The 18992-nt window shown below is 36.2% G+C and overlaps 1 protein-coding gene across 1 annotated transcript; it reads right to left on the reverse strand.

Annotated features, from left to right (window-relative positions):
• Window positions 1-17723: 17723 nt before the first annotated feature.
• On the reverse strand, window positions 17724-18437 carry LOC131648650 (uncharacterized). Its single transcript, XM_058918387.1, has one exon. The coding sequence runs from the start codon at window positions 18435-18437 to the stop codon at window positions 17724-17726; it is 714 nt and encodes a 237-aa protein (XP_058774370.1).
• Window positions 18438-18992: the final 555 nt, after the last annotated feature.

The raw sequence follows: 18992 nt of genomic DNA on the forward strand, positions 1-18992 counted from the left end.
CTCATTGGTTGCGATGATTAACTATTCAATTTCATCATTTCAAATTCCTTATTCTTTTTAATCGAATTAATCGGTTGCGAGGGGTAAGGATGCAAACTAATTATTAAATTATTAAAAAATACTATAATTCGTTATTAGTAATAATCAAATTAATTGATTAAAATTGGTAACGATACAATTTCTAATCTGCTAACTATGGCGATCGAATCTATTGATCGTTGCGGTTAATGGTGCCATATCAAATCAGGGTTGTACGCCCAAAACTTCAAAACACTTTTCAAACATCTTTCAAACTTCAATTTCAAAATACGGATTTTTATCCTCATTCAAAACTACGGTAGGCAACTCAAAAGCCTTCAAATCCTATCAAGTCAAATTCTAATGCTAAGGGCGTACAACCCTTCCCCGAACTACGTAGACTCTGATCCTCCATAAGGAGGTACGTAGGCACTTGGCAACAAGGCGAGTCCCCCTCTTCCAAACTCTAATCATGTTCAAATAATTAGCCTTTAACTCTATTTACTGTCTGTCATCTTTCTTTATGTTTTGCCATAACCCTTATCTTTGCAATGTTAACCTTTAGGAAAGGGTTGAGGGTGCCTAACACCTTCCCTCGACCTGAATATAGTATCTTACCCTGATCTCTTAACTGTGCGAGGTTTCCTATTCGCCTTGGTAGAATAGGTGGCGACTCTAAATTTAAATTTTAGGGCAGGTTGCTACAGCTGACGACTCTGCTGGGGATAACTATAATGGTGAATACTATTCTCCTATAGATTTTGGCAGGGTTTAGGTTTGACAACTTTTTAGGGTTTGGCTAATTCGCCTTTTTTAGGGTTTGCAATTATTTTTTTTGTTTTTTGTCTAAAAATATTTAATTGTTTATAATATGTTTATATTTAATTGTTTATGTTAATATATTTATATTTAATTGCCTAATTGTTATATTTTTATATACACTGCTGGCATTATGTAATGTTAAAACCCTAAGTGTGGGAGTTAACTTTGAGATCAATAGGGGAGTATGAATCGCCTACGAGTCTCATTGATAACTCCACTCGGAGTGGGTTGAGTATTCGGAAATGTCCAAAACGAGGCTTGACTTTGTTGAGGGCTGGACTGGATACTTGGCTGATCTCTCCGAGAACCTACCCCAAAAATTCGAACCTCATGGATAAAATGAGTCGTTCCAAAATCCGAAGAGACAAAAAGTCTCGGAGGCTACGAACGACCCCATGAGACCTTCTAGAACCCCCCTATAAAAAGGTTGGCTCCCAAGAGCCGCTACGTCGGACCTATGAACTTATGTGATTATGTGCTATATGTATATATGTGGATCATTTTTTTTATTATTTCTTTTTCCATTCATCATACATCAGGGGCATTCTTGCATCATATTTTATTCAAAAAAAAGGGAAAGAAAAAAAGATATCATACATATCATGCATGGCATACACATCATTTTCATGACATTAAGAGAAGATTTCTCTTCTATCTCCAGAGCAAGGAACCAGTGGGAAGGATAACCTAACATCCCGACTGTCTTATCAAACAAGATTTCAGCAAAAGAAATCGATGGAGCAGCTAGAACAGAATCAAACCGCCCTTCGTGAGGACGTGGATCAACTAAAGGTTAGTATGGAAGAGGTTAAAGGAGGTATGGCTCAGATGCTAGAATTCATGAAGGCCCTCATGGACAACAAAGAAAAGGCAAAAGAGGTTCAGTCTAGGGATACCCTGGTTCAGGATGAGATCCCCAATGACGAAAACCCGCTGCTAGGATTTGTTCCAGGCTTTGGCCCTGCTAAGGAAAGACCTCAAGCCTGCTCTGTTAGGGGAGCTATCCAATTCCAAGAGAAAGGAGAAACCTCCCAAGAAGGATTTGTCCCCACTCTACAAACGAAAGGGACAACCCGCACAGTTCGCATTCCTGCTGACAATGTCCCTAAGGACGAAGATTACCTGGATCTGCAATACGGAGTGCAAGAGGTGGACAATACAGACCAAGCACCTCAGACGCAACAGTCTAATCCCGACTCTAGGGAAGACTCCAAGGATAGTGAACAAATCAAGGCGCTGGAAGAGAGACTAAAAGTGGTAGAAGGATACGATGCCTTCGATGTGGATGCCTTCGAAATGAGTTTGGTCTCAGACTTGACTATCCCTCGCAAATTCAAGATTCCCGATTTTGAGAAATACAAAGGACTCACATGTCCGAGGAATCACTTGCGCATGTATGTGCGGAAAATGGCTGCCTAGGCCCACGATCAAAAGCTAATGATACATTTCTTTCAAGAAAGCTTAAGCGGAGCGTCTATTGACTGGTACATGCAATTAGAGAAGTCTTCTGTCCGAAGCTCGAATGATCTGGCTAACACATTCTTGAAGCAGTACAAGTACAACTTGGACATGGCACCCAATCGGATGCAATTACAAAACATGTCACAGAAGAAGGATGAATCATTCAAGGAGTATGCCCAAAGGTGGAGGGAAATGGCTTCTCGAGTCCAACCTCCCCTAATGGAAAAAGAACTGGTGGACATATTTATGAGCACCTTGCAAGGACCATACTACGACAAGATGGTCGGAAGCATATCTTCAGGGTTCTCGGACTTGGTAGTCATTGGTGAGAGGATTGAAGATGGAATCAAAAATGGGAAGATACAAGGGGCACCCTCAGGTTCCTATCACACAAAGAAGTCATATGACGGAAAAAAGGAACCCAACACCGTTGGAGCAATCCTGGTTAATCAGACACCAACACTACAACAGAAGGATCAGCAAAAACAACAGGGTGGCCAACGCCCCTGGAGGTCCAAGCCAAAACGATCATTCACCCCATTGCACATGCCGCTGTCTCAAGCTCTGCAACATCTGCTCAGTTAGAACTTGATAACTCTGCTGCCTCCATACTCAGCTCCGGCTAACCTCGCTCCCGGGTACAAGCATCATGCTAGGTGCGCTTATCATTCAGATAGTCCTGGCCATGATACAGAGGATTGTGGGCCATTGAAGCACAAGATACAAGATTTGATTGAAGAAGGGCTCATTGAGTTCGAAGATCCTAGCAAGTCTAAAGCCATAGGTGGCTAGAAGGAGGATTTCTCAAATCATTAGTTTTGTTTTCATTCGCAATTTCTTTCCGTTTGTTTAAACATTAGTCTTATGACATATGCTATGTACTTTACAACAATCATTAATGCATTGCCTACGTTTGTCTTGATTCATTCCTAGTGTTCTCACTATATTTACAACTGTGTTTTTACTCGGTTTTCTTCTTTGTGATATTCAACTCTCGATTAAAGTCGTACACTTTTTGAGGGAGAATGACGAAAACGATACCACAATTTCATACACTACGCTTTCGAACAGACCGTGTTGACGATGTACAGGCATTGTTTCAATTCCTAAATAACGGAGATATAAGGATGTTAATCCCTTGTCAACCCCTTTGAGCCTAAAGAAGTAGGAGTTTTCCTTCATATAAAATAAAACCCTTCATACATAACCTGGGGTAGGGTAGCTGCTCAGTTAACTTAATTATCCCAAGTTGTTCCTTTGAACATAATCACCGATGGTTCCCCGTCATCATTAAGCCCGACAGTCAATATCCGCAAAAAAAAAAAAAAGAAAGCAATGCAAGGGCCTTCTAAGTCAAAACCTATTAAGGAGACTTAGGCAAAATTGGGGCATCCCGCTGACTGTAGTTTTAAAACGAACAGTCCAGGCAAAAGTTAGGGATAACAAAGTCGAAAAAAGGTTACTATGTACCTTCGACAAAGGGAAAATATTACAAGAAAAGGAAGATGGCTGCCTTTGCAAATAAATCTTTGGTTTTTAAACCATCATGAACATCGGTATTCCCAAAGTCTTTTGGAGCTTAAACGCATAGTCAACTGAGCATAGGACTGGAGAACATCACGAAGATGGGGATGGGTACAAATAAACTTTGAGCCTCTATCTTTTGTTCTTAAAACCTTGAACCAGGCCACGTTACAACTCTTAAAAGTCCTAACTGAAGCATGGTTAGTTCGAAAGCATGTTGTTACCAAAGGTATCCCGACTCCTTAAGGTCTACTATAACTTTTGAGTTGATATCACTTTCTTACAAAAAAAAAAACTTCGTTTTACTCAAAAAAAATGTTTCTAAACTTTCAAGACAGACATATGCATTCGCATCTTATGAATTTCATTACAAAGTACACTTGTCTATGTGGATTCAGATGTTTAAACATCAGGGAGAAGTTGCATGGGGCATGGCTAATGGCTAAAAATCCTACTGACTGACGAAGTAGCTTTGAAAGCTTGTCAAAAGGAGAAACATCCCTTACGCATGACTGGGATAGCTAAGGTGTACGCGGGGCATAACCCGTCATTATCCCATTTACATGGGGCAATCTAATCAAGATCCATAGAATCTCTCAAAGACGTTGGATAGCCCATGGGGCGAGCCCACTACCTGGGGGCACGTTGCAAAGGTCACTCAGTAGCAGATGGTGTCAATACCACTCTCACATCCTTTCCAGGAACCTTTATAGGATATTTCTCAATCTGTCCATATAGTCTTCTTTAAGACATGTTCAAATACATCTTACCCTTTCTAGGAACCTTTTCCAGATAGTCTTTTTAAGACCCATCTTCTTATCCTTTCTATTTTCAAACCCTTTTAGATAGTCTTCTCTAAGACATTTTCCTTTCTAAGAGCCTTTTCTAGGTAGTCTTCTGTAAGACATCTCTTAACTTTTTCAGTTACTCTTTTTAAGACATATTCAAACTTCTCTTATGCTTCCAAGAACCTTGTCAAACTTTGTTTAAAGTACAGAGTCTTCTCTAAGACAGTTCACCATCCTTTCTAGGGTAGTCTTCTTCAAGATATATTTTCCTAAGTTTTGTTTAAAACGCCGCAAAAATAGTCTCTATCCTCTCTAGGAATCTTTGTGACCCTCTTCACAAACATGTCCCTTTGAGCTTTGTTTAAAGCACAGTCTTGTTTAAGACAGTTTCCCATTCTTTCCAAGGACCTCTTCAGGTAATCTTATAGAAGACATCATCTCATTCTGAGTACTCAGCAAATCACTGTCCGTCGGGCGCAACCGAAACGCATGACTCATTCTGAAAAGCATCTGCTTCACATTCAAATCAACACTTAGCGTCAAGGAGACCTCGAAACCGGTTTAACCAAAGGCAATCATTTCTGATAAAGACTCTTGAATGGGGAAACCACATCCAGAGGGTTTTCCTAAAACAGGGGCATATCTTTCAAGAATTCAAACATTGGGGCAAGGCATATCAGGCAAGACATGGTGAAATTCGAGTTCTCTCTAAAGGTCCTTCCTTCAGATTAAGGGGCACGTCTCTCAAAATTTCTGATAATCGGGAAGTCACACTAGTATCATACAAGGAGCGTTGTTGCATAATTGATATTCCTACGCCTGTGCTATTTACATCCCGTAGTGTGGGATAAGCATACATGCATAATTCTCATTTATTTTGAGAATCTCATTACATGACACATGCATCATGACATTGCATAAAACTAACGTTGCCTTTTCAGGTCACTTCATAATCAAAAGGATGTTATCATCCAATTACAGCACAAATGCGATCGTATCCACGATTCGATCTTAACACTCACAGATACAATTCCAAATACCTCATTCCAAGTCTTTCTTCAAAGACAATCCAGAAGCAATCAAAGAATTTCTTACCTCTCCAGGTAGTCTTGTCCAAGACAATTATCCTGATCTTTCCAAGCAGTCTTGTTTAAGACATATCCTAACCTTTCTAGGTAGTTTTGTTTAAAATATTTCATAGCCTTTATAGGAACCTTTCTAGGCAGTTTTGTTTAAAACATTCCACGACCTTTATAGGAAACTTTCTAGGTAGTTTTGTTTAAAATGCTTCGTGTCCTTTTTAGGAACCTTTCGAGGTAGTTTTGTTTAAAACATATCATGCCCTTTTTAGGAACCTTTCGAGGTAGTTTTGTTTAAAACATATCATGCCCTTTTTAGGAATCTTTCTAGGTAGTTTTGTTTAAAACGTTTTATGTCCTTTATAGGAATCTTTCTAGATAGTTTTGTTTAAAACATATCGTTCCCTTTATAGGAATCTTTCTAGATAGTTTTGTTTAGAACGTATCGTGTCCTTTCTAGGAACCTTTCTAGGTAGTTTTGTTTAAAATGCTTCGTATCATTTATAGGAACCTTTCTAGGTAGTTTTGTCTAAAACGTCTCACGACCTTTATAGGAACCTTTCTAGGTAGTTTTGTTTAAAATATTTCATAGCCTTTATAGGAACCTTTCTAGGTAGTTTTGTTTAAAACGTCTCACGACCTTTATAGGAACCTTTCGAGGTAGTTTTGTTTAAAACGTATCATATCCTTTATAGGTAGTTTTGTTTAAAACATATCATGCCCTTTATAGGAATCTTTCTAGATAGTTTTGTTTAAAACATATCGTCCCCTTTATAGGAACCTTTATAGGTAGTTTTGTTTAAAATGTATCATTCCCTTTATAAGAACCTCTATAGGTAGTTTTGTTTAAAAACGCTTTCATATCCTTTATAGGAACCTTTCTAGGCAGTTTTGTTTAAAACGTTTTCAAATCCTCTCTAAAAACCTCTTCAGGTAGTCTTCTTTAAGACATTCTTTTTCCAAAAAAAAAACCTCTTCAGGTAGTCTTCTTCAAGACATTCTTTTTCTGAAGACCTTTCTAGGTAGTCTTTTTCGAGACAAGCATCGTCATTTCCAAAAAAACCTTTTCAGGTAGTCTTCTTCAAGACATTTCTTTTTTTAAGTACCTTTTGAGGTAGTCTTCTTCGAGTCATTCCTGTTCTAAGTACCTTTTCAGGTAATCTTTTTCAAAAACAATTTGGCACCCTTTTCAGTCTTCTTTAAGACATTCTACGAACCTTTCTGGGTGGTCTTCTCTAAGACGTTCATTTTCCTCTCCAAGAACCTCTTTAGGTAGTCTTTGTAAAACATTTTCAGCCTCTTCAGGTAGTCTTCTTCAAGACAAATTTTCATATCCATTTCAGAAACCTCTTCAGGTAGTCTTATGTAAGACATTACTTCTTCTCTCTTCAAATACAATCAAATGATCAAGGTCAGAAAAGCATATGCTTTAGACAAGTATCCTGCCAGACAAATGGGTGGCATCCATAATCCCATCTCCCACAGAGCTCTTTCCCTACGCAAGCAAATTTCAGGGCATTTCAGTGTCCAATCATCTTCTACCTCTTCAGGTTTAAGAAGATTGAACAAGGGCAGCTGTCATACCCCAAAATTTGCCTCCCATATTCCATCTACAATGATTCAAAATTCAAGATCCAGTCCCAAAGATTACTCATTCAAAAGTCCAGATGATCCGCAGTCAACTGGTTTGACCTAAAAGTCAACCATAATCAGAGCATAGTCAAAGCCTCCCAATTTTGGTCAACATCAAGTATGTGAAGCATAACCATCATTTGATCAAAGATTGATCATGATTCCATTAATAGAAACTCAGAGATGAACAAATACAAAAAGGTTCAAATTAGGGTTTCTTAGGAGAAAGTCAACCCAACTTTGACTGGGCATAACTTTCACATGGAACATCAAAAAATTCCCCACTCAAAGCCTATTTTGAAGGAAATTGGATTCTCTACAATTTTGTCTCTCACAAGCCAGGGCTAGAAATACTTCATTTGAGAGGTACAGTACAAAAGATTACAGGTCATTTTCAGGCATCCTTCAAAAGCAGTTTTTTGTTAAAGAAGATATGATCAAGATAAAAGCTCCAAATGAAAAATATGTTCCAAAGTGGCTTGTAGAGGACACTTTGAGGTTTCCAAAAAGTATTAGAACTCCCTCATAGCTTAAAAATCGAGTGAGATATGCTTGATCAATGTTGGGTAATTTTGGAGGACCAAATGTGAAAAAGGAAGGTTCAAATTGAGAAATTTTTACAAATGGGTCTACATTTTATGATTCAAACTTGATCCACAAGCTATCCAAACAACATGCCATGAATTTCACCTTTTATTTAATTTATATATAATTTTATTTCATTTTTAAATGATTTAAAATAGTTTAAATTAAAGGGAAAATCAAAATTTTTATTAAAGAGGTGCATATGGATTGATTTTAATCAGCATTTATGGAAAAAATACAATGTAATTTCGTGATTAAGAGATTGGAAAGAGATCAACACAAAACAAGGCCAAAATAGAAAGTTTCTATTTGAAAATAAAATCGAATTTCTCAAGTTTGGTAAGATTGGATTCAAGAAGCATTTGGGCTGTGTGTTTGACCTAATTTCGTCCCTCTATAAGTACTGAACACAAGGCATAGGGATAGGGGTTGGGAAATTCTGCTGAGAAGTGCACGCATAGGAACAAAAATTTGCCAAGAATTTGAAGATCAGTTTATGAGAATTAAGAGGATTCAACGAGTTTGGAGTGGTGCAAAAGATTCCTCAAGACATTCTGAAGGTGTTTGGACCCCCACGCTTCATCAACACTCCCAGAACGACCTCCAATAGGCTAAAGTAAGTGCTTCTGAATTCTGGATCGATTAGTATGATACGCGCATATCCATGACATGTTGATTGTATGTTTGACTTTGTTTCATTACTGTGAATGTTTCTGGACTGGTTAATTGAGTTTTGAGGCATTGTAGCGTGATCCGCCATTGGTGACCGAGAGAAGGTTTTAGGGTTTAAATTGGGGGTTCTTTGTAGAGGCAAAATTAGGGCAAGATAATAGCGTGGTCTGATTCGTGTGGTGAAAACAAATAGATCTAGGGGGTCGCGCCATATTTATGGATGTGTATGTGCTATTCGCTATTTCTGGTAGTTTGATTTGCCACGGAAAAGTCGCAGCTAGATCGTAGCAAATTGTTTGCAGGTTTTTGTGTCTTCTCGAGGAAGACGAAGATGTGGCAGCATGTTATTGGGTTATTTAAAAAAAGCGCGCGTGTTTTCCATTATCCATTCATGTTTTACATATATTATAATGAGCGCGCGTAGTAAACGATTGAATGATTTGGCTGGATTGGTTAAGGGGCGCATCTGGGAGTGGAGGGTCGCAGGTTCGAGCCCTCCCTCCAACATTCTTTTTTATGAAAAGCTTATTCTTGATCTAATGCACGCGTGTCTGAACAAAGCACCATGGTCCCTCAGATCTGGACCCTTAGATCTCCTCCCAGCTTAGATCTAACGTCCAGCAATTGGTCCTCATACCATGAGTCTTCTATCTAACCACACTAAATCCTAACCTTAATAAATTAAATAATTTTAATTATTTATTTGTTTAAATTAAAATACTTTTAAATATATTTATTAATATAATAATAATTATTTTTTAAAAATAAATTATTATATGATATTTATATTAAAATGCCAATTTGTTGTTCGTGCCGATTAAATCGATTAATCGCTATGGGCAATAATAATTTTAATTAAAATGTTTATTTAATTAAAATATAATTAATTTATATTTTAGTTAAATGGTTTCAACCATCCTCATTGGTTGCGATGATTAACTATTCAATTTCATCATTTCAAATTCCTTATTCTTTTTAATCGAATTAATCGGTTGCGAGGGGTAAGGATGCAAACTAATTATTAAATTATTAAAAAATACTATAATTCGTTATTAGTAATAATCAAATTAATTGATTAAAATTGGTAACGATACAATTTCTAATCTGCTAACTATGGCGATCGAATCTATTGATCGTTGCGGTTAATGGTGCCATATCAAATCAGGGTTGTACGCCCAAAACTTCAAAACACTTTTCAAACATCTTTCAAACTTCAATTTCAAAATACGGATTTTTATCCTCATTCAAAACTACGGTAGGCAACTCAAAAGCCTTCAAATCCTATCAAGTCAAATTCTAATGCTAAGGGCGTACAACCCTTCCCCGAACTACGTAGACTCTGATCCTCCATATGGAGGTACGTAGGCACTTGGCAACAAGGCGAGTCCCCCTCTTCCAAACTCTAATCATGTTCAAATAATTAGCCTTTAACTCTATTTACTGTCTGTCATCTTTCTTTATGTTTTGCCATAACCCTTATCTTTGCAATGTTAACCTTTAGGAAAGGGTTGAGGGTGCCTAACACCTTCCTTCGACCTGAATATAGTATCTTACCCTGATCTCTTAACTGTGCGAGGTTTCCTATTCGCCTTGGTAGAATAGGTGGCGACTCTAAATTTAAATTTTAGGGCAGGTTGCTACAGTTAGAAGTTTGAACTGGGGTTGGTTCAGATGTATGATGTGAAGGTGGTTCGAATGTTTGAGATAAAAGAGGTTCAGTTGATTGAGATGGGGTTGTTTAGATGTTTGAGATAAGGGTTGTTCAAATGTTTTTACATTATTAGAATTAATAACAGAGATAGAAGTAGGAGGATTACCTGAAGAATGCTTTTTCTTTGTCTTCTGAACTTTGTGAGTTTTGGTAGAAGTTCCTTCTCCTGCAGCTTTTCTCTTCTTGGATTTCTTCTTTTGGTGGACTGCTGGAAGTGGATTGTTTCTGCCTTGGAACCAAGCTGGATCAATTGGTGTTCCATCCCGCTTGCACAACTCAATGAAGTACAGTATGGTTTGAGGAGTTTCTCCAGCGCTGAACAAGGGAAAATCATTGATTTTAACTCTCCTTGTTGTGATGAATTCTACAGTGTAGGGAGTGGGTTTGCAGAGAAGTTCATCAATGATGCTCATCTTTTTCAGGTTTTTCCCATTCACAGCTTTACTACATATTGGATCCAACTCTTTCAGCAAGTTTGCTTCTTCCAGATGTGCTATCAGACCATTCTCCGTCAGAATAAATAAAGATCGGTGGCGACTCTATTGATTCCGATCATTTTTTCGCGAGTGTGCGACACCAAGGTCTGCCACATCTCTTCTCCCAAGCCGCCCCACAACCAAACCAATTCCAATTTCCTACCAAATGGGCCTCGTCTTTTACCCAACCCAAAACTACTTTAATCCATAACCTTGAGGACAAGGTTATTCTTGGGGCAGACAATAGTGATAGCAGGCCCAAACGAATTACAAAAAAGCCTATTTGGATGAAAGATTATGTCCTAAAATAATTTAGTTTAATTATTATTGTGTTTTGTAATTCCTTCAAGTAGACTGAGCCCATTAGCTGATCCTACCAAATATTAGTATATATTTAAGCCATTCTGGTTTATGGAGGAGGACAAAAAATTATTCAATATTTATTATTTTATTGTTCTTCTTAGTTTTGCGCTTGTCCTTTTTAGAACCTTAGAACTATAAATTATAGTTGCTGAGAACATTTTAGGCAAAATACCCTTTTTGGTCCCTTATGTTAGCCTCGGGGTTCATTTTGGTCCCTTAACTTCAAAAAGTGTCACATTGGTCCCTTAACTCTTCAAAAGGTGTCATTTTAGTCCTTTTTGTCACATTAGCGACGGAAAAACTCAAAAATTGGTCGCTATTTCCGTCGCTAATATGACAAAAAGGACTTAAATGACACCTTTTGAAGAGTTAAGGGACCAATATGACACTTTTTGAAGTTAAGGGACCAAAATGAATCCGAGGTTAACATAAGGGACCAAAAAGAGTATTTTGCCAACATTTTATCAAATGCTTTAATAAAATGTTTTGTTTTATTTTAATATCAACACAAGTATGTACATTATCAAATCTCTTTATTTTTCCTAAAGTTGGTAATAAAATTATGTGATGTGCAAAATTGAAACTAAAAATTCTTTAACAAAATGCCAGCATGTGCATTAGATTTGGTTACCTAAGAAAATTTAGTGTTTGATAGATTTAATAACTCTTAAGTTTTAAACATATGATCCACTGACAGGGCCGTCCCAAACAATTTGAAGGCCCTGTTCAAATATTATAATTAGGCCCTTAATAAAAATAAAAATTTTGCAATATATTTATTTTCTAGCTCAACTTTATCATATGCTTAAACTTATCCTACACATTAAATTAAACTTATCCTACACATTAAAGTTTTAACCCTTAAAACTTGTCGAGATTTTCTTGTAATTTTTTATAGAATGCTCTATTTACAATTACACATATTTTTAATTTAAATTAGATTTAATTGTGCTTTTCAATTTGATTCTTATTTAATTGATTTGTTCAACATATCCTCTAATAATTTAAACTAATAACTAAATCGAACTAAATCATTAAAAAAAATTAAAACACTTTAACCCTACAAAAGAATAATTGGTTGAAAATATTTTAATCATATATGCTGAAGTAATAGTTAAAAATTTATAAATAAAACAATAAAATAAAAAGAATTTATGTTACCTATTGTCTTACTATTTTATTTATATTAAAATAAACCGTAGGATGTATTTTTTTCAAAAGAGATTAGATCAATTTATGCCATTAAAGTACCCATATGTCATTAATCCATTTCATATTATTAAATTGAAAAGGGAAAGAAATAGCTTTAGACGGTTATTACTTATTAATTAGTATATATTTATTTTCTATTTTTAGCATATGATTCCAAATAGCTAAAGAATTATATAAGGGTAGTCAGTATTTTTAAGTGTCATCAATTTCATAATAAAACTGTTATAAATACTGAAATTATATCATGACATACCTTTAATAAAAAATACTATAAATTATGAGGCCCTATACATTAAGAGGCCCTGTGCAATTGGTCTGTTTGCACAGCTCTTCCACCGGCCCTGTCCACTGAGGGATTTCATGTAGTCGTCACCTTATAAATCATTTTAACATCAACAATACACTCAAGCATACACTACACCATAGGTACTGTTCATAAATACGGTGAATAATATCATGAATAGTGCGTGAATAATATTGCGATGCGAACAATGCCCTGTGAATAGTGTATGAAAAGTGTAAATTAAAGTTGGTTAATGACATGTAAAAAGTTGGTTAATGAAGTGATGGAGTTGGTTAATAAACACGTAAATATTAAAAATAAATTTTAATAGTAAAATAAAGTTGGTTAATGAAATGTAACAAGTTGATTAATTAACTTATGAAGTTGGTTAATGAACATCCAAATATTACAAATAATTTAGACGTAAAGCAAAGCTGGTTATTGAAATGTAAAAGATTGATTAATCAAATAATGAAGTTGGTTAATAAAGACCCAGATGTTAAAAATAATTTTTAGTAGTAGAACATAGTTGGTTAATGAAATGTAAAATATTAGTTTATGAAGTTATGAAATTGGTTAATCGCACAATTTTATATCAATACCTATTAATCTAAAAAATAAAAAACTTTATTATTTTTATATTTTATTAAAAAATATTATTTTATTATTATACGGTGTAGTGTAAAAAAAGTTATAAAAATATCATTTTTGTTTTAAGATTATAAAATTTTTAAAGTTAACTTTTTCAAATAAAACTTTATGTATATCTCATTATTATTATTATTATTATTATTATTATTATTATGTATTATAGGAAAAATGGTGAAGTGCCTATGAGAATGAAATGAAATTATTAAAAAAAGTAGAATCTTAAAGAAAAATAAGAGAGTTAGACGTGTGGGTATTTTTTTTTAACAAAAGAAGAAGAATATCATTAAAACAAAAAAGGAAGAACAAGATACACAAGGGGAGACCAAGCCAAAACCCCTTAATGACAAATCCTAAACCTAGGGGTATCCTCCTTGTCTAGCAATAATTCTCTAAAGATATCCGTATGCACATAATTAAACCAAATGACATCTTTACAATTTAAACAAATACTAGCCAAGGCATCCGCACAAAAATTGGCTTCTCTAAAAATGTGAGTATTCATGAAATCAATCTTTAAAGTATAATCCAAACACTTAAGCCAACGAGACCGGACCTTCCAAGGCACCGAAGAATGATCTTTAAAAGCTTTGACAACCATGCTACAATCGGACTCAATACAAAGTTTACTAATGTTTCTTCTACTAGCCTCTTCCAAAGCCATGATAGAACCCAAAAACTCAGCCATCTCTGGAGGAACATCACCATGAAAGGCAGAAAAGCTAAGAATATGGTTGGACTCGTGATCCCGAAAAATTCCCCCACAAGCTGAAGTAATAGGATTACCAACTGCTACACCATCAATGTTACACTTCATCCAACCAAACAAAGGAGGATTCCAAAGAACTTCTATAGTACTTAAGGATTTCTTTGGTTTGATAGTTATATCGAAACGTTTAAGGAAACAGAAGTTGTTCATAGAAGCATTAGAGGATTTAGATGAAGCATTTCCCACCAGTTTGGCATGAGCAGAAATCAAGGCAACACAGGTCTTCCAATGAGTGTTCTTGTCCTCAAATCTCTATTTATTCCCAGCAATCCAAATATGATAAAAAAAATACAAACAATGCAGGCCCGAATAACCGCATCAGCTTGCTTGGACCAATTATATTTTAGAACTTTCCTGCAGTCTTCCATGTTGGCAATAGTAAAATGCAGCTGCAAGATGTCACTGAACCACTTCCTAATATGTGTAGCAAAGCTACATTCAAAAAACAGATGAAAGTCATTATCATTAGAGGCTAAACACAGGCTGCAAGCAGAAGGAAATGAAAAACCTCTCAGCACTAGGTTTTCATCAGTAGGTAGCTTATGATGTAAGAATCTCCAAACAATCATGGAGTGAGTAGGAGAAGCATCCGTGTCACAAGGAAAAGATTCCCAACTTGGCTGAGGACTAGGCTTCATAAATAAGTTATAAGCATCTTTTAAAGTTAAAACACCATTAGAAGTATTCTTCCAAACCAAGGTATCATGGGACAGATCACTGATGGAGAAGCCAACAATCATACTATGAAGGGAGGGTAAGGCTGTTTGAATGTTCCTACTGATTAACCAGGAATTATCATGCCACCAATCTTTAACCTTGGAAGTCAAGGAATTGTGGAATTTGCTAGGAACCTGGAACTTGTAGGAAAAAGGATCTCCCAGCCAGAAGTTAACAGTGTTACCATTTCCAATACTCCAAATGCAGTTCTCCAAAACAATAGAGTAATGATCCTTAATCCCATTCCAAATAAATGATTTAATGGAATACTTTATAGGCCTTCCATTTCTCATAACCCTGGAATAGAGCAGAGTGTACCAGCTTTGGCTCTTGTTTGCAAATTTCTAACAGAGCTGAAGATTAGTTGCGTCATTATAGGCCTTGATTGAAATAATTCCCAGACCTCCTTCCTTAAGCTTTTTACAACAGAATTTCCAAGCTACTGTAACAATTTTCTTTTTATCAATGCTTCCACTCCATATGAAGTTTCTTGTCCAGCTTTCAACCTTCTTGATGATACTTCCAGGCCAATTATAAATTGAGATACAATGCACCAACATACTGTGGATGACTGACTTTACAAGTTGAACTCTGCCTGCTATTGTAAGGGTTTTAGCTTTCCAAGCTGCAAGCTTCAGTCTGATGTTATCTGCAATGGGCATAAAATAAATAGCTTTAGGGTTACCAGCAAATATTGGAACACCAAGGTATACAAAAGGTAGAACAACAATGGTGAATCCAATAATGTCAGCTAAACAGTAATGCCTATTATGTGTCATTCCCCCTGCATAAATCAGGGATTTAGAATAATTGCAAAACTGTCCTAAGTAGATTCCATAGTCTTGCAAGAGATCAGAAATAGCCTTAAGAGATTTAGCACCCCCCTGCAGAAAATCATGATATCATCAGCAAATAGGGTGTGAGAAGGAACATAACAGGACCTGTTAGCTTTAATAAGGTTGATCTTGTCATTGTTAACTAAGTTAGTGATGCTTTTGCTCAAGACATCTTCTGCAATGCAGAAAAGAAGAGGAGACAATGGATCTCCTTATCTCAGGCCATTGGAGCACTTGAAGTAACCAATTTGGCTACCATTAAACCCTATAGACATGGTGGCAGAGTTAAGAATAAGCTAAATTAAATTGCAGAATTTATCCTTAAAACCAAAAGCCTTAAGAGTTTGAATAAGGAAATTCCAATTAAGAGTATCAAAGGCTTTGGCTATATCAATCTTGAGAGCAACATTATCACTAAAACCTTTATTGTTAAGGTTATTGATAGCTTTAGAAGTTAAGCAGATACCATCCTTGATGTTTCTCCCAAGGACAAATCCTTTCTGCTCCACAGAAATCAGGTTAGGAAGGATAGGGGATAATCTATCACCTATAATCTTAGAGATAATTTTGAATTTGAAGTTAGCCATAGCTATTGGTCTAAACTGACCTAAGCTATTAGCCTCCTTAACTTTAGGCACAGGGACCAAAGTGTTAGCATTATAATTAGGCATGATCATCCATGGTTGAAGAATTGAATGACAACATTAGTAACATCATGTTTGATAAAATTCTAGTACTTATGGTAAAAAAACTCCCCCAAAACCATCAGGGCCAGGAGCAGAGTCAGCCTTAAGGTTAAAGATAGCCTTTTGAACTTCCTCATCACTAGGAATCATAGTTAGCATGTCATTAGTAAGGTCATTCACAAGGGAAGGAATGCTGGATCTAATCAAATGATTTTCCTGGGGAACAAAGTCATTATTGAAAAGGTGTTTGAAATGATTTATGATATGACTTTCAAGAACAGTTTTATTAGTGACCACCTGGTTGTTAATGACTAAGGAATTTATAAGACTAGTTCTCCTTCTAATTTTAGTATAGGTATGAAAGAATTTGGTGTTTTTGTCATCATGAACCTGCCACTTAAATCTGGATTTTTCCTTCCAGAATTCCTCTTCAATGTTGAGAGCAAACTCAAGTTTATCTTGAGCTTCCTTTTCCATATCTTGTAACATATCAGAGTACCTAAAAATGCCTATGTCATCCTAAATTTTCCTAAGGTCATTCTCAGCAATGTTGACTTTGTGATTAATATCACCAAAAGTTTTTTTATTCCAATCTTTAAGTTTTGACTTAAGCAGCTTAAGCTTCCTATCCAAAACAAACATAGGGCAGCCCCAGATTTTGGTTTTCCACACTTCCTTAATGACTCTAAGGTTATCATCATTTTTAGTCCACATATTGAGAAACTTGAATTGGGATTTGTAGGTGACCTTATCTAAGCTAATGGAGTATAACAGAGGATAGTGATCAGATTTCACTTTGGGGAGAGTGTGACACTTAACATAGCTACAAACATCCAAGAGATCCAGGTAGCAAATGACTCTATCAAGTCTCTTTTCAGTTCTAAGTCTACCCTTTCTCCCATTGCACCAAGTGAAAGAATTGCCCAAAATAGGAATATGAATAGAATTATTAACATCAGACCAATTAAAGAAATCCGTAATAGGAGCTTTAGAAGGAGTATGATTACCTTTGTATTCAGCACTGCTAATAATAGCATTAAAATCTCCTATGAAAGACCAAGGAGTACTGGGCAAAACATTACCAATATTATTCCAAAGACTTTTCCTAATTAAGTAACTAGTAGAAGCATATATGACTGAAAACCAAAAATAGTACCATGATGATTGATGGTAAAGGAAACATATTGATCTTTTATGTCAATGATAACAAGGTCAATATGAGTTTTACAAAAGCACCAAAGGTTAGGCAAAAGAATACCTCTATTATTAAAAGCAAATAATTTAAGATCAAACCTGTTTAACCAAGCTTTAGGGAAATTGTCAAAATTCATCCAAGGCTCTACTATGAACACAAAGTCTGGAGAATTCTTAATGATCAGATTCTTTAGGGCAGCTCTAGAAGAGTTATTAGCAATACCTCTGATGTTCCATAAGATACAATTCATTGTAATCTAGGTGGTTGACTAGACACCAGTCTAGTGTTTCCTTGGGCCAAACTTTTCTTGCCTTTTCTTCTCTTTGAAGTAACTAGTTTGAAATCCTTCTCAGGCAAGAGATCCACTCCCTGATCATCATCCTTGTCCTTATCAGCCAAGTTGTCCCAAGAGTCCTGCAGAAAGTCAGTGATTTGCTTCCTATGAGCTTCATCAATTTGGGTTTCAGGGACCTCTTCAACCATAAGGGTATCATCAATGTATTCACTCTCTGAATTTCCTTCCTCCTCAGTGGATGGTTTTGTAACATAATTAACAACTGCAGTGGAATCCACTAAAGCATTTAGGGCTTGCTTGTTGGAAGTTACTCCTGCCACGAGGTTGTTATCCTGCTTTGTCTGGTCCTTGGTAGCCTCTTCCTCAGAGTTAGTGTCAACTTCTACTACCTCCACAACTTTCTTACCTTTAAGAGTTATGTCAACTTTGTTTTGCTTCCTTTCCCCTGCATTGTCTTTGCTATTTACTTTCCTTTTACAAGTATTCACTGTGTGACCAATACTCGAGAAGAAAGAATAGAAATCCGGAACTTTTTCATACTCTATGTCCACAAAGAACGCGAATCCTACTCTTTCAACCAGTATTTTATCAATGAATTTTTTTTGAAGATCCAAATCAACCAAGACACGCATAAAATGTCCAAAAGGCCTATCAAAAGAGGACATGTTAGAAGCTGAATTGATACATATTGGAGTGTTAATGCTACTCGCAATTGCAAAAAGGATTTTGGGTCTCCAATACTCCTGCAAAAGCCCATGAATTCTGATCCATACTCGAGCAGAAGTCTGCTTGAGAGTTGCAGGAACAAAATCCTATGTCTAAGGAAACAACTTTAGCACTCCTTGAGGTATGGACCAGGCACTGACCAAACACACTCTTTGGACATCTTCCAAAGAGGAAAAAGAAAATTCAAATAAACCTTTTCCCAGAGACGTGACACCTCACTTTCCTATAGCCGGCCAAAGTTCCAAAATTTTTATCTTCAGATTTGACACGGTTAAGGGTGAGGATGTAGATGCTTTTAGATTGTCTGCATTTTATGGTAAAACATTCTTGTTGTATGTATGTGGAAGTGTGCAGGATTGTTCGTTTGAGCTAGTACAGGTTTTCGTTGGATGTCGTGCTCGATGTCATGACATCTGTGTCTGACAGCAGTAACCGTTACTTTTTAAGTTGTGATGTTTCCTTATTTATCTGAGGCTACTATTTAGGGAACTATA

Source organism: Vicia villosa, linkage group LG2, assembly GCF_029867415.1.
Source record: "Vicia villosa cultivar HV-30 ecotype Madison, WI linkage group LG2, Vvil1.0, whole genome shotgun sequence".
Classification (NCBI taxonomy): Eukaryota; Viridiplantae; Streptophyta; class Magnoliopsida; order Fabales; family Fabaceae; genus Vicia; species Vicia villosa.